A 24,660-nucleotide genomic window follows, 5' to 3' on the forward strand; every position below is an offset into this window, starting at 1 on the left:
AGGTGGTGGAATCTCCATCCTTAGAGTTTTTAAGGTCAGGCTTGACAAAGCCCTGGCTGGGATGATTTAGTTGGGGTTGGTCCTCCTTTGAGCAGGGGATTGGACTAGATGACCTCCTGAGGTCTCTTCCAATACTAATCTTCTATGATTCTAAGATCCTAAAGTGCCTTCTGCATCATCAAAAAAAGACTAAATTATGTTCAGTATAGTTTTAGTGTTAAGTGTATTTTTAGTGATCTGGGTGTAGGCCATGCACAGCCTATAGTGATATGTAGTGTCATAACATAACCTATTGTATAGAAAACTTTACCAGTATACATCTAAGTGCTTCAAGAAACCAGCCACTCTGCAGTGCAGTACTACTACTGGATTGGTAAGTACCTGTCTACTATTTTATACTTGATTCATTTCATTGTATTCTAATTCTTTGAAAATTGGTATTCCATTGGTAAGTATAACTCTTAGTTAATTGGAATTTTTGACTAATTGGCACCCCTCATTCCCCCAACATGCCGGATAACAAAGCTTTTACTGTACTTGGAAGGGATTGGGAATAACTCTGCAATCCTCTTAAGGACTGATCCAAAGTCTGTTAATATCAGTGGGAGTCTTTCGACTGGCTTCAATGGGCTTTGGATCAGGCCCTCAACTGGTAATCTGCTTAATGATTATCAGCAAGCCAAGCTCGTTTAAAGGTAGGCTGGACAGAGGAGGTCTGAACAGATGTGCCCTGGGGCCCTGATCTTGATCCCACTGACATCAAGGGGCAGAAGACCATCAACTTTAATTTCCATGGTTTTATCAGATGAGGCACGGACTGAAACTTACACTGCTGCAGGTGATGAAGTTCACATCCTGTGCTAAGGCCCAGCTCCAGAGCTATGCATACTCCTTAGTCCTTCTGCTGGTCTGCCCTCTGCACAAAGGCAAATTTCATTCTCTATGTGGAAATTCCTTTCCAAATTCTTCTGCTTCCATGAGCGCTTTAGAGATACACCTCTCTCTCTCTCTTTTTTCAAAAGAGGGAAGAAAAGTGACTTAGGCCCTCCTGTCAACACACATACATTTTGGGGAAGAAAAATGCAGAATCTGTAGTTGGAGGAATTAGTGTCAGAATATAAAAAATTATTAAACATTATGTACAAAGAAAACATAATTAGCTCCTGTGGGATCTGAAAAAAAAATTACTCATGAAGAAGGAGAAAATGGATAACTCACTCCTGGGTTTGCCAGTCGTGAATTATTTAATCATCACTCCCTACCAGACGGAATATATTTATCCACCCCATTGGAGCACACTTTGCAATCTATTTACACTGCTTTTAAAATATGATTATTTATTTAAAAAATAAAGAAGGTATGCACAAGGGAGGGGGAAGCTACAGGGAAAAAATAGAACATCTCATCAGTCTTTCTGATCGTGTTAGGGTGTTACAAACTAAAATTCATATGAATGCTGTTTATTGCATCTATCTTGATTATCTTCAATATTAAAACATAGAAATGAAAACTAGAATGTGTACCCTCCAAGGAGCACCTTTATGGTATGCATTAAATGGCACGGGTATACTTCTGTTAGCCACGTGTTCTTGTGCAACTAAGGTTTGAGTCAGCTCCCATGAAAGTCAATGGAAATACTCTCAGTGGTTTCAATGGGAGCTGGAGCAGGCTTCCGAAACATTTCTCACAGGCCAGACTGTGAATCCAGAGTAACTCCAGTGACATCTGTGGAGTCTCTCTGAATTTACACCCAGAACACAGAGCAGCACTTGGGTCCAAAGATTTGATCAGCTGCTTATTTTAAAATGTCAGGGAGTCCCACAAGTTTATTCTTGCCTTTATATTTCACTATGTGTTGTTGCAATTACAATACCCTTCCCAAACAAAAAGCTTTGCCCAGCTAAAGTTAAGCGCACTAGTGACAAACACTTGTCAGACCAGACTCCACAGAGTCCTCGAGAAACCTGTGTGGACATTAAACGGGCATACACAATGTAAAAACCTACTAAAAAACATAAGGACATTTCTAAGCCAAAAGAAATTCTTCGATAATGTACTGCAATAACTCATTTTTGTTTGATTTACTTTTAAAACTCAACCAAGGTTCTTCATAGATCTTAAATGCAGGAATGTTTGTTCAAGAAATTAGAAGTAAAATTTTCAAAATTTTCAGGCACCTAAGTCCAATTTTCAAAAGTGACGTAGGTCCTTAAGGAGCAGAGTGGATAAAAACTATGATTTAAAAAACCAACAACATTAAAAAAAATGAGTTTTTTTATTTAAATCAGATTTTTTTATGTTAAGGCTGAACGTACAATAATCTATTAAAATAATTTGAATTAAATAAAAAATGAGCAATATTTAAAAGTAGTACATGTTTTCTGCTGCAGTATTGTAGAAAAAGTCAGACCACTGAACTGGTGGCAGTCACTGGCTAAGTACCTGGAACCAGAGTTTGTTGAAACGCTAAATCAGCTTTTGACAGCAGCAGTCTTTTCTGCAGGTACAGAAAGAATATTTCTTCATTTCGGTTTGTTCAACTTAGTTCAATGAATAATTCATCCGAAGTGGAACAACCAGCTGGGAGTTGAAAAAGCAGGAAAGTTTGTTCTCCTCTTCCAAACTATGAATAAAAATTAGGCATGAGAGGACGAGATCTATTAATTCTAAAATCTTGAAGGACACGGTGACCAGAAACAACTGGTTCAAGTCTCTGACTACAGATACTTCATTTATTTAATAAATTAGTTTTAAACACAAAACACGTTTTTCTTATGTAGCCAGCACATTTAAGATCATTTTATTTAATAAAAAAGAATGCTAAAATGCTGTTTTCATGCACTTTTAATTGGAATTCCCATTTCTATCCAATGCAGCTTGACACAAATCATGAGTAAAAAATTAACTGGGTCCAGTTTTGGGCCCCACACTACAAGAGGATGTGGAAAAATTGGAAAGAGTCCAGCGGAGGGCAACAAAGATGATTAGGGGGCTGGAGCACATGACTTATGAGGAGAGGCTGAGGGAACTGGGATTGTTTAGTCTGCAGAAGAGAAGAATGAGGGGGGATTTGATAGCTGCTTTCAATTATCTGAAAGGGGGTTCCAAAGAGGATGGATCTAGACTGTTCTCAGGGGTGGCAGATGACAGAACAAGGAGTAATGGTCTTAAGTTGCAGTGGGGGAGGTTTAGGTTGGATATTAGGAAAAACTTTTTCACTAGGAGGGTGATGAAACACTGGAATGGGTTACCTAGGGAGGTGGTGGAATCTCCTTCCTTAGAGGTTTTTAAGGTCAGGCTTGACAAAGCCCTGGCTGGGATGATTCAATTGGGGATTGGTCCTGCTTTGAGCAGGGGGCTGGACTAGATACCTCCTGAGGTCCCTTCCAACCCTGATAGTCTATGATTCTATGAATAACTTCTAATAAATAAGAATGTGTCATCCACCATTTTCTAGCAATTAAAAAAACTGTATATATCAAGAATTTGAATAAGTGATATAATTACTTAAAAATATATAGCGAGATTAGTGAATCCTCCTGGTTAGCAAAACGAAGTACCAAATTATACCAACCAGTGAGACTCAACCTTTCTTTCAGAATATAACTAAAAAGCACAAATGCAAACAAATTTTAAAAATGACTATTTAAATCAAGGTTTCCTGCTTGCTGATTAAATCATGATTAAAATTGGTGATTTAAATCAATCTAGAGTGACAGTCAGGTTCCTAAATCGCTTAGATGCTTTTGAGAATTCCACCCAATGTCCCAATTTAGTTTTTTTTAATCAATTTGAATCTAAACATTTTCAAGAAACAAGATATATATTTGAAAAATTAATATATGCAGTGTATTAAAATCCAGTATTAGGTCCGGTCGACACAAACATTTTTCCAGTATAACTATTTCACTAGGAGGGTTTGTATCAAATTATATGTATAGTTAACACCATATAACTTTTAGGTACAGGCAGTAGGGTTGCCACCAGGTTTTCGCAGGATTGTTACTTTTTTGAGCTGGCTGTTCTGAGAAATCTGTACACTGCCAGATGGGCTCAGGATCAGTCCAGATGTCCCATTTCTTTTGTAGCTCAGAGGTAACAACCTTAAGAGACAAGCCCTACATGCTGGGTAACCCAATCTAAGGCCCTGATTAATGAACGCATTCTTATCCCAGGCAGAATATAAACACAGCCCTAGCTGCTGTCCAGGAGAGAGGAATGGACTAGATTAGAACACATGGTTAAGTCTTTTCCTGAATAACAGCTTTGTGCTGACAACCTGAAAGCCAAACTGACCATTCTAGTTTCACTGTCCCAGAAGACTGAAGAACCAAAAGCAAACCTACCTTGCAGCACACGTAGCAAGAAGTCAGTCTGATGTTTAAAGTTCCTTCCGTATAATAAGCTAACATATTATTAGTAATATATGTAAGGAAGTGACATTTTTTTCCTTCCAGGGAGGATGTCCCTTTTACTACCCCATCACTTATGCTAAAATATAGCTACATCAAGCAAAAGAGAGCATTCCAAAGAACAAAATGCCCTGCCCCCCCCGGCTGAAGAATGTAAAAGAGAGGTGTCTTAATATTTTATGTGGCGTTATGCACTCATCTATTTTAAAGACAGAAAGGATTAAATACATCTACATGATGGAAAGAAAAAGTGTTTAAACAACAATAAAAAAAGATTTAGTGGTATTAATAAAGAACTCCCTTAAAGCAGCATGTCTCCATTAAAGTAATTAATAGGGCATGAAAGACACTTCAGTGGAAGTGAGCAGTGTTCAGGCTAAAGCTCTTTGATTTTTCACATGATCTCAAGACTGACTTCCATGCAAAAATATGCTCTATAAGGAATGTGGGGGTGGGGGTGATATTGTGCATGTATGAAATACAAAGATTAAGAGAATATTAGGGCAATAATTCTATCTGATTAAACTTATCTGAAGTGACAGTAAAATGTTCCAAGTGAATTAAGGATTGTATTAACAGATGCAGAAAAGAGTTTGAAATCTAACTGGCAGAAAGGAAACGTTTTATGATGATAATTATTTTTCTTCTTAGGATAGTGGTGATATTGCCATAAAACTTTAATCTTATTGCCACGCCAGAGTGAAAGAAAACCTGTCAGAGGCAACAGAGCACCGCTGGACTCTCTTGTTTTAAAACGGGAATGGTCTCTTTTCAGCAAAAAGGTCTCAGGTGAGATCACGGCTGGAAGTTGAAGCTAGACCAATTCGGACTGGAAGCAAGGCACAAACTTTTAACAGCGAGGGTAATTAACCACTGGAACAATCGACCAAGGGTTCCGGTGGATTCTCCATCACTGGCAATTTTTAAATCAAGACAGGATGTTTTTCTAAAAGATCAGCTCGAGTTCAAATGGGAATTAATTCAGGGAAGTTCTCTGTTCCAGTGTCATGCAGGGGGTGAGACCAGATGGTCACAGTGGTGCTGGACAATAGTAGTTGACACCCGAGTGCCCCCTCATGGCCAGGGATTCTTTACAAGCCACTTGAGTTTTCCTGAAGCAGAATTAACCACTTTAGAAATGTTTCAGAGAGATTTAAAAAAATAAAAATAAATGTAGGTTTGATCCTGCACGTGTTACCAAGGCTGGTGCTCGGTATTGTGGGTAATCCCAGTACTGTGACGAGTGCTCCGCTCAGTCGTGTTTGCAAGGCTGTGCCGTATATACTGTCCCTGTTTTTGGATCCCTTCACCTTTAAACCCTGTTGCCTTAGTTACAGTGAAGCCAACTGCACAGAACTCTGAGTGACGCTGCGATTCAAATGTTCTCTAAATCTCTGGAAACGGCTTAAAAAGCTTTTCTGTGCACATCATACCAATTGTCGGGGCTAATACCTTGTGCTGAAGCCAATGGAGTTTAAGCCCTTGCTTAAGTGCTTTGCTGAATCCAGGCCTACACAGACTGCAGTTCTACGTAAGGGCCGCAATCTCACTATCAGTGACCTACATTAAGTCTTTAGGGGAATACAGAAACAACGAGGAGTCCTTGCGGCACCTTAGAGACTAACCAATTTATTTGAGCATAAGCTTTCGTGGGCTAAAACCCACTTCATCAGATGCATGGAGTGGAAAATACAGTAGGCAGGTATAAATACACAGCACATGAAAAGATGGGAGTTGCATTACCAAGTTGGGGAGGGGGGGCTCAGTGCTAACGAGCCAATTCAATTAAGGTGGCAGTGGCCTATTCTCAGCAGTTGACAAGAAGGGGTGAATACCAAGGGAGGAAAAGCTTATGCGCAAATAAATTTGTTAGTTTCTAAGGTGCCATAAGGACTCCTCATTGTTTTTGCTGATACAGACTAACACGGCTACCCCTCTGAAACCTGTCACCATGCTAGGAGAATACAGAGATTTTTGAGAGCTCCAAGGAACAGCTAAATGCCAAGGAGAATAGAACATCAAACAAATATTTTTCTTTTCATGACAGAAGATAAATATTTGGCAGCACATTTAATTTTTTTAAAAAGTTTAAAAGTTACTTAAACAGAGTAGAGAACATTGCTGTAATTTTACTTTTCCTCCTAAAATATGTCCGGTCACAGTGGCTTTCTGAAGGAAATATTTACTAATTTAAGAAGTGTTGTCTGGCTTTAACACTGCTCGCATTTACACAGACACCTCTGGTGGAAGAGTGCCACAATAACGTATTGGTTAAAATAACTTAAATAAAAATAAAATAAAGACGCGACAGTGTCAAGAGTTAAGATAATAATAAAGCTTTTAAGAGAGAGAGTCCTTACCCATGTTATTAATAACACCCTGAACCTGATTTACTTTTCACCATTGATGCTGTTAGCTTGCTTCATGAACTTCCCGCAACAGGGACAGCGAAAAAAGACTGATCTAGTCAATTTCAGTGTTTAGTGCTCAGGTAGTGTAGGCATGCTGCTAGAATGCACCGTATCTGTTATTTATTTAGATGTATACGGTAGTTTAAAAAGATACCTATACAAAGAGCTCTAGGCACTGTGATCATCAATTAATCTTACACCACCACCCAGCAGAATTACAAATCATATATAATGACACAAACTTCATCCACTAGTGGCATTAAACAGTCACATGGTAACAAATTAACTTGGCCAGGCAGTAAATGAAAATAACCAAAAAGCTCTTCTCCAAACCCCATCACTTCCTGGAAGATACTTTCAACCTCCCCATAGAACCCTGTGCTAATAAAGTTTGTGGATGACAACACTGGGACGTATTGCTAATACAGGAGGAAAACCTGAATATCACACACAAAGATTTGGATGACTGTGAAAACTGGAGTAATAGAAACGGGACAACATTTAATAGTGCAACATCATGAACTTAGGGACTAATGACAAGAATTTTTGCTGTAAGCTGGGGATGAATCAGTTGGAAGCAACAGGTATCAGAGGGGTCGCCGTGTTAGTCTGGAACTGTAAAAGCAGCGAAGAGTTCTGTGGCACCTCATAGACTAACAGACGTATTGGAGCATGAGCTTTCGTGTGTGAATACCCACCACATGCATCCGACGAAGCGGGTATTCACCCACGAAAGCTCATGCTCCAATACATCTGTTAATCTATAAGGTGCCACAGGACTCTTTGCTGCTTTTGGAAGCAACAGCGGAGGAAAAAGACCTGTATTATTGGTTGATCACAAGATGACTATGAACTGCCAATGTCATGCAGCCATGAAAACAGCTAATAAAATCCTAGGATGCATCAGGTGAGGTATTTTCAGCAGAGACAGGGAAATGTTAGTACCATTATACATTGGTGAGACCTCATCTGGAATACTGTGTGCAGCTCTGGTCTCCCACATGTAAGAAAGATGATTTCAAATGGGAACAGGTGCAGAGAAGGGCTACCAGGATGATCCGAGGAATGTAGAACCTGTCTTATGAGAGGAGAGTTAAGGAGCTTGGCTTGTTTAGCCTAACCAAACGAAGGCTGAGGGGAGATCTGATCGCTCTCTATAAGTACGTCAGAGGGCTAAACGCCAGAGAGGGAGAGGAGTTAATTAAGTTAATGGCCAATGTTGGCACAGGAACAAATGGCTATAAACTGGCCATTGATAAGTTTAGGCTTGAAATTAGGTGAAAGTTTGTAACTATCAGAGAGGTAAAGTTCTGGAAGAGCCCTCCACGGAGTGAGTGGGGGCGAAAAACCTAACTTGTTTTAAGACTGAGCATGATACGTTTATGGAGGGGACGGTATGATGAGACTGCCAACAGCTGCACATGGCCCATCTGCGATTACTATTAGCATATCTCCCGAATGGCTGGAGATGGGACACCAGATGGGGAGGGCCCAGGGGTCCGACTGGTGGGTTTGCCCATATGCTCAGAATCTGACTGATCGCTGTATTTGGGGTTGGAAAGGAATTTTCCCCAAGGAGACCCTGGAGGTTTTTCACCTTCCTCTGCAGTGTGGGGTGCGGGTCACTTGCTGGTTTAAACCACTGTAAATGGTGGATTCTCTGTAACTTGCAGTCTTTAAATGATGGTTTGAGGACTTCAGAACTCAGCCAGAGGTTATGGGCCTACTACAGCAGTGGCTGGGTGATGTTCCGTGACGTGCAGGAGGTCAGATGAGATGATCATGATGGTTGCTTCCGGCCTCAAAGTCTAGGAGTCAAAATCATGTCTTATATGTGATTGCTGTTAAAAAAATAAATCCATAAACCCTCGAAGAAAACACTGGATACATTTACTAAGATCATTTCTTATCCAAGTGGGAGTGTCTGAAGCCAGGGCCATGTAGTAATGAGGTCATACAGATTGCTGAGTCCCCGAGCAAACCCATTTCACTTCCTTACAGTACTTAAGGTCAATCCAGCTCTCAATGTGTGCAACAGGGTACAAGGCAGAATCCCTGTGAAAAACCACATGCGGCATCTAAGCTAAACGTTCCGTGGGAAATGCACTGCACAAAGGAAAACAAGCCAAGGGACAGCAAGGGCAAAGCTATGCAAACCACACCACATGCCTTAAACCTTCTTGGCATTCTGACAGATCCCACCTACCAAGCCCCGGTCTCCCACAATAGGGTAGCTGTCGCCGCCCATGCAGGTGGTTTTCTTGACACTGACGAGTGACAACTAAAGACACAATAGGTCTTGGTGGTTGATCTAGCAACATGTTCTCCGCTAGCAATGAGAGCTGCTACATGCGCAGCATGCAGTAACTTCTTATCCCTGGCAAAGCCCAGGCTAAGAATTAAACTCCACATGTAATCTGGTCTTCCTTCTGGTAAAATGCCCAAGTGCACAATTTACTTTTTCTGTCAATATTATTCTTGGCCCACAGCTTTGTAATCAGTGCAGCTGAGGGGGAAGGGCAGATGCACTTGGAATGTGCTTTCTCCCTCTCTGTGCAGCCAGCAGTCGTGATACAGCTTAGAATCAATAAACTTTTCCTCTTGTCACCGTCACTGTTTGTTGTCCTTTCCCTTCACTGGCATTAGGCTGTTTTTCTAACCAGGAATCTACCAAACCCATTGGGGTTTGCGTGTGTATGGTGGCAAGTCAGACACTTTCCTCTCCTGCAAATATTGCGTGCAGTCGAACCAACGCTGCCAAGTGCCAAAACCAGAGCCCTTCTGGAGGCAAGATCAGTTCAAAGATGGAACTTTCTCCCAAAGCAAAGCTCCTTTTGCTAAGGCTTCAACAAAGCATCTGACCGAAGCAGCATTCACAAAGGACATGCTCTACTTTTCCGTTCTTCTCTGGCCATGAGCTTTGCAAATTGCTGCCTGAACTAAGCAGGAGGGCATTTTCACTAAGAGAGAGATGAGACTCTATGTCCTCTGAAAAAATTGGGCAAGGATAAATCAGACCTGCTACATCCATACTATGAAAAGGCAGAGCAGCCCGAACACTCAAAGCATCGTTAGCAAGGAGTAGCTGTAGGTCATACAGTTATGAAAATCAACACCCCCTTAAAATAATTCTCGCTTATCTATTTTAAACGAAAGGCAAGAATAACGCGCGATGGATGAGCAATGATCAACACTTGATAACATGCCATCTTGTCACACCGCCTCCCCGCCTGCCGCACCTGCAGAGCAATCTCACGTCGCTCTCCCGCGCACAGTATGATGTATATCACCTTGGCGAGGGATCAGCGCCCCACTGCGCTAGCAGCTGCATGTCCCTGAAGGAGAGGGAGAGAGTCCCTAGCTTAAAGCAGCAGAGCGTCCGGGTTCCAAAAGGACAGAGACGGTGGAGGACAGACGGGCTTGTGGTTAGTGATTTCTATTACTGTTGCACAAAGGAGCCTAGCCATTGTGCAACATTGTCCACACACGGAACAAAAAGCCGGTCCTGCCCCGAGGAGCTGATAATCTAAGGATAACACAAGAGACAGACGGAGGGAGTACAAGGAAACAGTGAGACGATATTGGTCAGCATGATGGGCGCCGCCCTGGGACTGAGAAGGGCTGGATTCTGCTCCTGGTTCTGTGTGACCCTGGGCAAGTCTAGTCACTGAACCTCTCTGGGCCTTGGGGATAACACTCCACCTTCTCCCCCAGCCGTGGCTGTTTGCACTGGGAGTTCTCTGGAGCAGGGACAGTCTCTCGCTGTGTTTGCTCAGCACAACCGGGTCCAGTATCAGTGCGGGCTCTGGGTGCTACTGGAATAACAACAAGGGGGGAGAAACACAGGTGGTTGGGTGACAGGAGGAAGAGGCTCCAATAAAAACAGGCCTATGTGAGTGCTTGGAGCACTCCTTATGCGTCAGTGTTTTCTTTTAAAGTAGAGAGAAACTCTTCCCATGCCACCGGTCCAGCTGAAAGGGAGGGCGTTGTCCTTACTGGAAATGTTATTGAATGGGACTCACCCCACTGGGTGGGAAATCCAGGCGAGGACACGTGGGAGTTTAACACTGTAGGACAGCAGCTTGTCCCTGACCATTTCATTCCACTTCTGTGACATCTGCCTCCAACATTTCTAATTTTAGGGCCTTCCCGAACAGCGTGTCTCATATCACTGCCTGGCACTTACTATTTTTTTTTAAATTTGTAAAATGCACCTAAATAATAAAATGCTGAAAGAGCAAACAGAGGGTCCACGGCTTAGTAAGAGAACAGAGCTTCCCTGGAAAGCAATCTGCTAAAAGATTTGAGCTCCGTCAAACCGGCCCGGAAGGGATTTTCAGAGTCAAGGGCCCCCCAGCAATGAAAACGTGCCTCCCCCTGATATTTCCATCTTTTTGCAGGAGGTCTGTGCTGGGGCGACCAGAGCCTGGGAAGGGGGCAGGTTTAAACACTAAAGGAAATGATCTAAACAAACAAACAGCTCTCAGGGCTCAGACCTCCAAGAAGTAGGTCTGCTGCACGGTGGGCGGGGGTGGTATGCTGCACTGTGCAGAGAACACAAGCCGGGGGTAAGTATGCTGCTCCTGTTCAAAGGAACCACATCGCTCCCCACCTTGAAGCACGAAGCCCTGTGCTAGCAGGACTCCGGAAGTAGCTGGACAGCACCACCTGCTCCCAACCTGTCCCCGAGCTCTAGCAGGTAGGGAGAGGATTTAAATTGGGATTATGTGCATTTGGCCAACATATTCCCCCCTGCTTTGTCTCTAAAGGCAGCCTGCAGACAGACCTATCTCCTGGAAAGGCAGGATCTGGCCCTACTCTCCTGCCTGTGGAAATAAGGATTTTCAGAGGGATGTCCAAGCACATCCTGCTGCATTGCCAACAGATTGATCTCATTATCCTCAAACCACCCCTAATTGATAGGTGTCCAGTCTGGCTTTGAAAATCTCCAGCCAAGGTGATCCCATCACCACTCTTGGCAAGGCCCCGTATTATGAAGTTTTCCATCACATTCTCCTGGCATTTCCCCTGCTGCAATTTCAGCACATGGACAGCTTGTTCTGTCCTTGTTGGCTAATGAGTATAATTGGTCCTTGTCCTCTCTATTATGACCCACGTGCTTCTCTATAGAGGAGTAACCGCATAGTGCTCTCATCACCCCCACAGTCTCTTTTTTATAGCCACACACTGGAAAGGAGACTATTTACTTTAAAAAGCAAAGGGAAAAATACTCTTTTTGTTTTGTCTAGGGACAAACTATTCAGTTTATCTCTTCCCCTCCCCCTCTTCCAAGCTGGGAAGGCAAGATGGGATCAACAAACTGTCCTAGCTCTGAACAAACACGCAAAGGTTCACAGGGGTAGGTGCTGGCACACTGACTATTACCTATTCCATTTTTGCACCCCCTGGACTCTGGAGCTACTGGAGGTCCCTGGAGTAAACCAGAGCAGCTCCAGAGTCTGCTTCTGCTTTATATCCCGGCTGCAACAGTTCTGCCAGCCCTCCAGGATTGTCCTGGAATCTCCAGGAATTCTAGATTAATCAGGAATTAGAGATTACGTCATGTGATGAAACCACCAGGAATACATCCAAACAAAACTGGCAACCCTACAACTGCTGCGTACTAGTGTAACCCATGCCGACGGGTGTGGCAGTCTGCCCCTGCTAGTGGTGGCTCAGCCAACGATGGATGCTGATGAGCCCACTAGAGCCTTAGCTAACAGAGCTGGGTCTTTTAGGTTCTGACATCTCAGGTTCAATTCCCACTGCTGACAATCCGCTCAGGGGCATCACGTTACATTAGCAGCAGCTCCTAAGATAGGGCGTACAGAATAATGCTGATCTCAATTAAATTCTTTGAGGACAAACCCATTCCATGATTTAAGGAGTGCACGACTTTATATTTCTGTTCGAGTTGTCACTTTGAATTCAAACTCTTTGGGAAAACATGCATAATAGTCTTAATGATCCCATTGAGCAGTTTAAATTCAAATTGCGGAGCACTCGCAACACCACACAGGCAACACTTTCCATAAATTACTCTCAAATTCAATATGTCGCTTGACAAAAACAAGAATAAAGGGCTTAAAAATCCTAAAACATTCTTTAAATTATAGCTTCTCTTTTCTTGTCCAATTTAAATTGTTACATTGTTGCTAAATTAGTGCTGAAATATCTACATACATGATTTAGAATTCTTTTAAAAAACAGATATAATTTTACAGTGGGGATTGACCTCAGACTTTAGATCTGTGCACACTAATGTTACTTCACAGGCCTCTCTCTCTCAGAAGCAATCAGCACTGGTCTAACTTCTCCCATCCAAATTAATGGGAGTTTTGCCATTGATTTCAATGGGAGCAGATTCAGAGTCCAAGGCCAGAAGGAACCACCAGACCATCAAGCATGACCTGCAAAAAAATCACCAACACACTAAATGCAGGCCCCACTGTGCTATGCAAACATATTGCAGGAGACAGAGCCACTTACAATCTAAATGGACAAGCCAGACAAATGGTGGGAGAAAGGGAATATTACTATTCCATTTTTGCCACAGGGGAGCTGAGGCACAGAAAGATTAGGGTAACACTTTCCAAACCACACTCACCTAATAAACCTTCAGAGTTCAAGGCCCACTGAAAATTAATGGGACAGTCTCCTCAGTGATTTACAAGCGTTTACATTTTTTTTTACCCTAAATGATTTCTCCAGGGAAGTTGACAACACTAGGAAAGAGAAAAGTTGACAATACAGAAAATAGGGGAGCCTGCAGCTGAAGCAGGAATCGAACCCAAATCTCCGGAGTTTTGGCCTGGCACCTGAAATACTGCACCATTTGACTTCCCCAGTGCTAGGTGGCGTTGTTAAAAACAGAAGGGCAGCTCTGGCTCATGATAACTTGGCTCTTGTTATTTCACCACTCATTGCGTCCAGCCCCCTAATTTTTGACATTCTTCTCTGAGGTCCCTCGGCTTTGACTACTGAATATTTCCAGTTTGCCTGAAGAATTCTTTACACTTTCTCCCATCCTCTTCCCCCAGGCACCCAGCCAGCTCCATTAGGGCCTGAGACTTGGTGACCTTGACACTCGTACAAGAGGGAACACCTGGGAAGGTACTCACCATCTTACTGCCGGCAGTGGCAACGACAGGTGCTCAGCATCATTCAGGACTTGGTCCTACAGATCGTTTATCACTGACTGTTACAACACGGGAAGTGACTGCCAAGAAGCAGGGATGAAGAATGGAAGGAAATTTCCATGTCCCAGAGAAAGTCATCAGGACATCAAAAACACTCCCATTTGCAAAACAGCAGCATCCCCTGCCAGACCAGTATGTCTGGTTAACCTTGCGTTCAGTCCTTATGGTAATACTGTAGTTGGAAAGGAGACAGCTGGCACGGCTCGAACATCTTGCTCTTCAATCTTTTATGACAATGTTTGCAATACTCCCCTTAACCTCTTCTTTATACAAAACCCAATGCAAAAACTTCCCCCAAATACCGAGCAAGCAAACCAAAGGCTTTTGGCAGTAAATTTCTCTGTAAGGGGGAAAAAGTATATTAACATTGACAACAGATTGTAGCCGCGCTACATGGCTCACGTATCGGAGGATCTAGTTAGATTGGAGATATTGTCACATTTTAGGGGTTAGATTGACTGCAGTAGTGACAGGGGGTGACACATCTGCCCGATGTTAACACTTCACTTATCACATCCGCTTTTAACTGGCCACAGGTGTCTTGATGGAGGGAGGTTGGTGGTGTTTTAGGAATAAAATTAATAATACTGAGCAAAAGCATGAGCAACAGAATTAAAAATGCATTTGTAGGATTTAGCAACTGCAATGCAATAGTCGTCAGTCTGTATTAAATGCTCTTGTTTGGGTGCTTAAAAGTTAGGAACTAATTCTAGGATCAAACTCAAGTTCTCAATACTGGGTGGCATTTTTTTTCTGAGATGGGGATAAGGAATTGGTCAAGGGGTGAGTGACTGTAGGTTTTGGACCTGACTCTGTTTGAACATTTTGTGTTAAGAGGAGCAATGATAAACAAAATCAGAGAGATACTTTTGCAGGCTTTTATCATCAATATTGACCAGTAGCATGGTCAAGGGTAAACGTGGGTAACTGGAGTTTACCAACTTTTCACTGGGGGAATTTGTATTTTAGTTTAGGTTAGTTTACTCACTTCTTTTTTTTTTAACACGAGATCACTGATATTGACTAATTAAACATAATTTCTGTTGCAGCGTTAACTATGGCTTCACTACTGCTCCACCACCACAAGAGTAACACAGGAAACATTTGCCAATTTTTAATTGTTCAAAAACTTTCATTTTATTTGCCTGTGGCCTGACTATGCAGACATGCATTGTGCAGTCACTCAGAGCGAACTATCAGAAGAGCAAACAGTTCCTGGTTTATAAATCTGGACGAGGCAAACACTTTCTTGTCTTCTTTCATATCAGAGAGGCAGCATGGTTTAGTGGTTTGAATATTGGAACAGAAGCCAAGAATTCCTGGGGCCAGAATCTCAGGTGGTGTAAACTGGGGTAGCTCTACTGAGCTATGCTCATTTATGCCAGCTGAGAATTTGGCCTCTACTTTCTAAGCCTGCTTCAGTCACTGATTTGCTGCGTAGCCATGGGCACATCATTCAGACCCCAATGCAGCAAAGCTCATAGTGTGAAACTGACTTTCAAGGAGACTTGGACTCCGGAGTCGCTTTTGAAATGGCACGTAGGCTCCGAAGTTATCTAGGCATGTTTTGAAAATACATATTTATGTGCCATTTCAGACAATGGGACTTAGGCACGTGCTTCAAGTCCAGCACATGCTTAAGGGCTTTGCTGAATCAAACTCTTAGTTCCAGTTTCCCCATCTGGATGTTTAAAATCACTGCCCCTATTTATGTAATGCTATGGGTATGTAACTCCATTAATGTTGTTTTCACATCAGCAACAGACCGGATTCCCGGGAGTGGTTTGTGCCAGGCCTGTAAGCTTCTTTTTTTGTGGCTTGTGCAGGTGAACATTTAAAGGACACTTTTTTTTTTTTGCCTAATCATTTCAAAGAAGCTATAAAAATAAAAAGTTTATCCTTTCCTCTGTGTTCAAAGCTGTAGTGTGGAATTTACTATTGCAGATGCAGCCAAGCAATTATCATTGCTTTATCCCTTAAAAAGATAGAAGATAAATTTGAAAGAAGATGAGGAACAGAATCCTTCTGTATTTTTCTTCTCATCCTTTTATCTCTCAACATAGGAAGTTTACTGAACCCTTGCCAACAATTCACTCAGGCTAATGAAGTGTATACATAATAGGATTAAATAATCTCAACCCATTATTACAGTGGCTAATGCAGATGTTCTCCCAAACTAAAACAGATGCGCAATGAAGAAATCATGCCCGGTTTAAAAAAAAAAAATAGTATTAACCTACTAGCAGATCCCAGCCCAAAGTCAATGAGATATTTAACTTCAGCGATATAAAGCACTGCCCCAAGTGTATTACGACACACCCTGCAATGAATTATGGTCTCCTCCCAAGGGCCAACACACGTGCCACAAAATTAACCTTAAGAATTTGATGGCACAATAATTTTAATGCTAACATTAAAAGGAGAAATGGTTTAAAAGCACATATTCAATCAAAAAATCATTTAGTTTTTAAGAGCCAATTAACCGGGACCATCCACCATTGCCACTGTAAATAAGGCAGCATCAATCCTCCACTATTGCATTCAACGCTTTAGCAATAATCCCACTCCAAGGACATGTAGCAATGGCAAGGAATAATGAGGCATTGTTACCATGCTCTGAAGTAGTAATGATAATAAATAATAAAAAAGTGATGAAAGAACGTTACCGAGGAATTAAAGCTTTTAGCAAGTAGCAAATGGGTTTCAGGTACCGGGTCTCATGAAGGCCTGATTCTGGGAAGTGCCCAACCCTCATTTCCCCCCTGACACAATGTGAATGCGGGGTGCTCAGCATCTCCCGGGAGGCACTCAGTTCCTTGCAGGACAGGCTCCTCAGCTTGCAAAGGAAACTCGAAGTTGGAGGCTTCGTTCCCCTGGCTGAAGCCCCTCACCTTGCAGTTAGGTGAGAATAAATAGAACCGAGCGATGTTTGACAAAAGCCAGTGCTGAGAGAAAGGGTTCTAGGAATTAGAGAGAAATCTACACAAAGACGATTCATTGGTCTCCACAGAATTTTTCTGCGATATTCTGCAGCTTCACTTATTCTAAATACAGCGATTATAACTATGTTTTCTCCCCAAACTGCCAAAATACCAGGGAGTGGTAAATGCAGATTCTTTAATGGGTAATGGGTGACCCGCAAAAGGCATCTGGATTCACAGGCCCTTGAAACTGGTGGATGGACCCCTACTGATTTCAAAGGGCAATGGATGGGGCCTAAAGTTTGGATGCTGTTCGGTGGCTTTTATCGTCCTGTGTGGCTGCAAAGTTACATCGTGATCCTTCAGTCTCACCCCTCCTTCAGAGGGAGTTTTGCTGACCCAAGGACGTCAGAATCAGGTCTCTTACAGTGGAAAGCTTTCGGGAACAGGGCTTTCTCCTTAGAGTGCTGTTACTTCTCTTCCCAGCCAGGCTGAGATTATCACAAGAAAACATTCTTTCTATTTTGGCATGTTTGTTTCAAGGCCTGGATGGACACCAGAAATCATGTGCAAGAGGGAAAGCAGGGAAAAAAATTAACTTTTTTCTGAACATCATGGATGGGTCTGTTCTTACTCTATCTAAGCTGAGTTGCTCACCCTTAATTGTAAGGCGATGCGGCAATCTACAGCAGGGAGGGGAGTATCGACAGATGTCTAAACTCTGTTGGTTTGTATTCACGTTGAAAAGGAGCCTCGGCACTTACGATGTAGCAGGGTTCACAATACGCTTTCTTCTCCACCGCGTAGAAAGGCTGGCCTCTGAGCTTGTTACCACAGGTCATGCAGGTAAAACATTCCACGTGGAACACTTGGTCCATGGCGGTGCAGCCAGTGCCTTCCCCGACAACATTCTCACCGCAACGGGAACAGCGGCCTGGGGGGAAAGAGAGAAGAGACGTCCTAATCATCTCAAAGCGGTGAATACGGGGGTTCCCTGGTGCTAGCTTGAGGTACGTCACAACATGGTCACGTACAATTCCTGCCCTCCGCCGCAAAGAACAATCTCATGCCTAGGAAAGATGTGCACATTCTGGAGGATCAGATGGCTCTGGGGCTGGACCCCAGGCTCTGGTGCCTTTCACTTGTATGTCATCACACCGAATGCAGCCCATACCAATGGGGACTAACACTCATCACCTATGGAAGGCTGTTTAGTGGCCTACGTGAGCAGTCTCAATGCAGCTCCCTGCATTCTCACCCCAGGAACCGCCAGTGCAGTGAGCACCATTGGTAGGAGTCGCAGCAAAGAAATTAAGGACTGAATGGCTAGGGAGATTGCAACACCGATCTCTCACGCTGCAGGCTTACAGTTCTACAGAAACAGACAATCCAGGACGCACACACAGAGACAAGACACAGCAGGCACGGACACAGACCAGGCTTGGAGAAGCTGATGCAGAAGTGCTTTGTGGGACGCATGTTTTAAAGGGGAGGGAGGCTGTGTGAAGTTGCTTAGCTCACGAGAAAGGGCCTATGGTACAGAACCTGAAAAGGGGAAGGTGGGAGTACTCAACGCAGTGAAAAGCACAGCTCCGAGGGACATCACTCATTTCAGCCCCACTCTGCTGTTCCACGCTGCTGACTGCTGATGTTCCACACCGCTGGCGTTCAGCATTGATAATGATTTAGCTCAGACATGCAGCATTATGGAACAGAGATAGTGCCAGGTTCTCAGCTGGTGAAATTCAGCATAATTCCACAGAGTTCAACAGAGCAATAAAGATTTACAGTAGGGTGACCAGACATCCCAATATAATTCAGACTGTCCCAATATTAGGGGCTTTGTCTTATATAGGCAACTATACCACCCCCCCCCAAAAGTGTCCTGATTTTTCACACTTGCTATGTTGTCACTCTAATTTATAGAAGCTTAGGTTTCTACCCCACTAAAGGAGGAGATTTCATGGACATATCTAGTTTTCTGCATGAATAATTTCTGTCTCTCTCCTTTTGGGTCATGTCAGACATTATTATTTATAATTTGTATTACTGTAGCACCTAGAAGACGCAGCCACGGACCAGGACCACATGGTGCTAGGTGCTGTACGAACACAGAACAAAATCACGGTCCTCGTCCCAAAGGTTTCCAATTTAAATACAAGACAAGAGACGATGGCTGGATAGACAGGTGGGGGAGCAGAAGGGAACAGTGGGACAATATTGCATCACACCTTTGGGATTTGGCAAGTGGAGTGAGATGGTTGCTAGGGAAGTGAAGACTATGCAAAGCGAGCAGGATGATGGCCAGGAGATAGCTGTTCAAATGGCATCACACATTCAGTTGAAAGATGTCCTTTCAAATAATTAAATAACCCAACCACAAAACGGGCAATAATTTAGTGGCGCGTGTGTATCTGTCTGAAAAATTAAAACCCCTGTAAAGTTTAATAGAAAATCAGTCTGCTCAATTGTCCAGGTGGCTGAAACTGCCTACTGCTGTGCATGGAAGAGATGACGACATTAATGCCCATGTGCTTACAGCTTCTTCCCTGCCTGTCCCAAACTAGTGCACGGTGCTGCTAGACGGCAACAGCTGTTGTGCTGGACTTAAATCATGGAAGGCACTTTAAGACCCTTCAGGATGAGGGGGGCAAGGTGATATTTGAGATCTCTTAGGAGAGCTTGAAATGGAACCCAAATCATTCTTATTTGTGTAGTTGGCACTGTAAGGGATACATAATACAGACCCTGCTGCAAAGAACTTACAGTCTGAGCAACCCGGTGGGAATACTTTAGGTCAGAGAGCAGATAGGAGCACACTGGGAAGCCCAGCTGGGGGGATGTGACAGGGTGTGGGGGACCTTGTCTAGTGCAGTACTGAATGGACCCCGGGACCTCTGGCTTTTCGGTCCAGGGCTCCAGTGGTTCTGGGGCAGGAGCCAGCAAGGAGAATCCTTCCTCTCCAGCAGTCAGCCCAGACTGTGCTCAGCTGCTCCCTCTTATACTGCTGCTACACCTGGAGCATGCCCGGTAGGGACGTGGGGGAGTGGTTTCCTCTACCCACAGTGAGGAGTTAACCCTTCCCTGTCCAGTGCAGGGTGAGTTCACCCGGTCACAGGGGAATAAATAGATTTTTTTTCTTAAAGTGTAGCTTTGTAGATCATTCACTCTTGGTGTCCTGATTCACAGCCCCATGCTCTAACCACTTTGCTATGCTTCCTCTTACATGGATGTCCCTTGCCGTACTGGGAGAGGAGTAATTTAGGGTGCGGTACGTGGCGAGAAAGCGGTGGAAAAGTTTTCTAACAATGAGGACCATGGAACAGTCTCTCTGCAGCAACGAGACAGATGAAATGGACTAAAAAGGTCTTTTTCATCTGGGACATGACACAGCCCCCCATTACCCTCCCTTCTCTGGGTGGACAAGGCCAAGAGTGCTCAGTGGTCTCATCCAAAGTGCTTACGCAGCATTGCTGTAATAAGAAGTGACGCCTGGGGAGCAGTTAATATCTCTCTCTATAAAACATGAAATTGAAAGCCATTAGTGTATTACTTCACACAGTGTTCTTCCATAGAGAATACTCTCCAGGAGAATTTAACCTCCCCTGTGTGCCGTTCTGTGATCATCCGGTATCATTTTTATGAGGCATTTGGACTCAGAGTAATGTAATGTCTATGCAAACACTTCTCAGTTTCCTGTGTTAACATGTGATGGAATATGCGGCATCGTATTTCCCCCCCTCTTCCATTCATCATTCAGCCAGTTCCCATGCACTTGAATATACCTCTTCCTCTGGCCAGTGCGTCACTTTCATTTGCTACAGCAAGCTATTTGCCAGCTACTTTCCTGGTTAAGGCTCTGGACTGGGACGCGGGAAATCTGGGTTCATTTCCCGGCTGAGCCACCAACTGGTGTTATGACCTTGGGCACGTGCCACAAAGGGAGAGATCCACAATGGGGATTTAGGCTCAGTGCTGCGGTATCTAACTTTAAGCACTTGGCTTCCCAGTGGACTCCTTAGCCCCTGGGGAGCGTGAGGCACCTCCGAATGGGAGTCAGATGTCAGCATGCTCAGTGGAGGACTGCCTACGCTAATCAATCGGAAATACCAAGGAGAGGGCTAGCAGCCCTCATCCTTGATAAGGACTTCGGTGCCTCCCTCTGGCCCACTTAGACACCCATCTCTGTTCGGGACTGGTCGGCATCAATCCTCTCCTGGAGTTCGGCTCCCAAGCCAGATCAACTCCTTCTCACAAAACAACGTGCGGCTGGTGCCCGAACCACTCCTCCACCCCAGTAGTTAGACCCCCACTCAAGATGGAGGACACCTGGGTTCAAATCCCCACACTGCCTGAGTTGGAGCAGGGATTTGAACCAGGTGCTCACATACTATTACAGGGGCCAGCGAAGTACTTGGTTGCTCCTAAGGTTTTCCTCCAGGACTTCTGCTGTTCTAGCTTTCTCCAGCCCACACAGCTTCAGCCATTCTGGGTTTTTCCACAGAAATTCCCATCCAGGTACTAGCCGAGCCTAACCCATCTTAATTTATTAGCGGTTCCCAGCTTTCACTGTTACGTCTGAAGACAGAGGTGCTGCTGGAACCAGTCACACGGGAGAGCTGAAGGGCCCAAAGACGTCTTCATAAGTCTGTGAGTAAACTGGGATGCTGCGGGACGGCTGCATATCATGGGGTGCAATGGGCAGGATGTAGGCTGGGGATCAGAAGGTGTAAGGTCTGTTCTCAGCGCTGCTACTGGTAGCTGGGGAGGAAATCACTTAAGCCAAAATTTTCAAATCTGGGAGCTTAAAGGTAGGTTCCTAAATCCATATTTAGACATAGAAATACATACAAGTGCCCTGATTTTTAGGATTTGTGGGTGTTCGCTACTTCTGAACCCTCCCCCGGGCCACTTCTGTGTACTCATGTGCCAAAATACAGATTTAGGATCCCATCTCTAGGCCCCCATGACTGAAAACATTGGCCGCCTCTGGGCCTGGTTTTGATCAAAGCTGAATACCTGTAGCCCCTGGGAAGTCAATGGAAACTGCAAGCACTGAATAACATTCAACATATGGTCTGTTTTTAGCTGAAACCTCTATGGCACAATCAGCCTATGAGAAGAAAAAAACAATCCATGTGACAGATAATGCACTCTCTACCATTGCTGCCGCAAAGAATGAAGGTATACTTTTCCTGCGGGCCAATCACACAAGACCATCGCTAATTGTGAACAAATTTGTGGCTAGATTCATCTCAGTTAAAGACCCCATGTTTCCTTCCTCAATATTTTCCCACTGCCTGCAACCGACTAGTTAATGTCTATACCTGAGTCCAAGCAGTATTACTTACCAGGAAAGGCTAGGCACACAAACCTCGGAGAACAAACAGATTGCGCACAACGATTACAAAAATAACCTATGAGAAAAATAGTGGGTGGCATATTACAACAGCAACACAGAACAACATGACCCAGTTGCTTCCGACAGAGACAAAGACGCAGACAGTCCTTTAAAGGCAGGTTAAAGACAAATGACGAAACTAACATTAAACTTCACTGAGATGGATCTGTGCAGCGTCACCATTTTCTCTCCCCCCACAAGCTTTCTTTTCCCCAGCGCTGCTGAAATGGGCTGTATTGGCAGCCACTCTTGGAGTTCTGCAACACCTGGAGCAGGTTCAGCACCATCAGGACATGCTTCCTTCATGCTGCCCCAACCAACGGGCCTCAGTCTTAACCTGCAGGGACAGGTTTTAGGGGGAGTTCAGCCTGTGTCCCCTGAGAGTTCTCTGAGGAGCTGCCAACAGCAGGTGCCATTATAGGGGCTAGTTTCATAGCAGAAACTGGTGGACAGCAATGCACCAGCCTTTTCTTCTGTAACTTTCCGGACTGAACCCAAATGGGGTCTCAGTGACATGACGCGTTAGAGTATTATGACGTGGGTCCAGAGAGGTGAAGGGAAGCCCCGACCGAGCCTCATGCCCTGTCCCTACTGCTGCTGGGAGAGCCCTCCTGGAAGCGGCTGCTTTCTCACCTCCCCCCGAACCTGACATGCCTAAAGGAGAAGCCCGCACGGGTCCCCGCGCGCCTCTTCCCCAGTTACGGGAAGTCTCTTCCTCTGGCCAGCCGGAGTGGGAGGAACGCTAGAACACGACCGTAACCCATCACCAGGATGAAACGGCCCAACACTCGGTCCTTCTTTTAAACAGGCTCTATCTGTCTATAACACACCCGAGCCCTTCCAGCCCGGGAAGGAAGGCGTTGCACCCTTCTGCCAAGAAGCCAGTGTGACCTCGTGCTCTTGGACCAATATCTCTGTGTTCCTGGTTCCCATCTGTAAAATGGAGATAACACAGCAGGTGTCTGTCTGTCTTATCTCTTTAGACTGTAAGTTCTTTGGGGGCAGTGACAGTCTCTCATCGTGGGTACAGCACTCAGCCAAAACCATATGAACAGCAATAATAATAATAATGAGTAGAAAGCAAATGGACCTTCACCCACAAAAGGCTTTAAATTCAGGCATTCAAAGAAATGCCTCTAGACTGTAGAGCATACCACAGTTAATCAAAACAAGGTCACATCCCCTGATGCTTATTGATTACACTTAAATTTCCCTCGATCAGCCCAATGTCCTCCCTGGTTTTCACTGCTGCTGGGATACAATAAAGGAGAAGAAATAGAATACATTGCCTTTACCGAAGTGTATTACAGTATTTTTCATATGTAAATACATTGCACCAAATGTCAAGCTAAAAGCTCCCCTGGCATTCTCAAGACCCTGGTATATTCTCCAGTGCTATTTTTCTAATCATCTCTGCTTAGGAGCTCTCCAGCAAGTGTGTTTTAGGAATTCATGACACATCTTCCTTTTGGACAATTTTGAATCGGCTGGCAATGGATGTGGAAAAATCATTATTCCTAATGAAGAAATATTGACGCGAAAACAGCATTTCGAGGACAACGTTGACCATAAGTCAACAAAACAACAAGGTTCCTCCCCCCTTCTCCGGTGACTTTCATCCAAAGGTTTTCGAGCACTCCACAAACATCTGTTAATCCTCACAGCCCCGTGCAAGGTAGGCATGGTTATCCTCAATAGAACTAGAGAAACGGGGCACAGAGAGAGGTTAATACTACTACTTAACTCCACCATACAACACTTCTCAAAGGAAGCAAGCATTATTACTAGCTCTGTTTTGCAGATGGGGAAAACTGAGGTACAGAGAAGGAAGTGACTTGCCCAAGGTCCCCCAGCACACCGGTGGTATAGCTGAGACTAACATCCAGGTTCCCAAGTCCCAATCTAGTGCTATACCCACTAGGCTACGCTGCCTCCCTTCACGAACAGGGGTGAGACACTTGCACAAGTCCACGCTACTGTGACAGAGCTGAAAACAAAACCCAGAACTCCTGGAGCTCTGGTTAACGTTCTACTGGCCATGCACACAACAGGCTCCTTGATTTTGCCCAAGCTGACAGGAGGGGAAGCTTTGCTCTGGAGGAGAGGGAATATTACCAACTGGCTGAGGAAAGGAGGTGCTTGTCCAAAAGGGGTTATGCTAGGGAAGGGTGTCTTGGCCATGACCTCTCCCAAGATAGTACCACCGCTCTGGAGGCTGGTGCATGGGGCTGGAGGCAGCTTGCACTGCCATAGTCTTCTCCCAGGTGGAATTCCCACTGCAGCAGACTCTGGGGAGGAGCTAACCCAGCCATGCAG

General features: G+C 44.3%; 1 protein-coding gene across 15 annotated transcripts in view; it reads right to left on the reverse strand.

Moving 5' to 3' along the window:
* Positions 1-24,660, reverse strand: part of LOC120371563 (LIM domain containing preferred translocation partner in lipoma) — a 493,573-nt gene that overhangs the window by 40,099 nt on the left and 428,814 nt on the right. For all 15 annotated transcript variants that reach the window (XR_005584438.1, XM_039487445.1, XM_039487443.1 and 12 more), the window contains one exon: positions 17,708-17,877. Coding sequence is in view for 14 of the 15 variants with exons in the window: in XM_039487445.1 (XP_039343379.1) it covers positions 17,708-17,877 (170 nt within the window). In the remaining variant the exon portion in view is untranslated. The remainder of the gene's footprint in view (positions 1-17,707; positions 17,878-24,660) is intronic.

Source organism: Mauremys reevesii, linkage group 9 (genome assembly GCF_016161935.1).
Source record: "Mauremys reevesii isolate NIE-2019 linkage group 9, ASM1616193v1, whole genome shotgun sequence".
Classification (NCBI taxonomy): domain Eukaryota; kingdom Metazoa; phylum Chordata; order Testudines; family Geoemydidae; genus Mauremys; species Mauremys reevesii.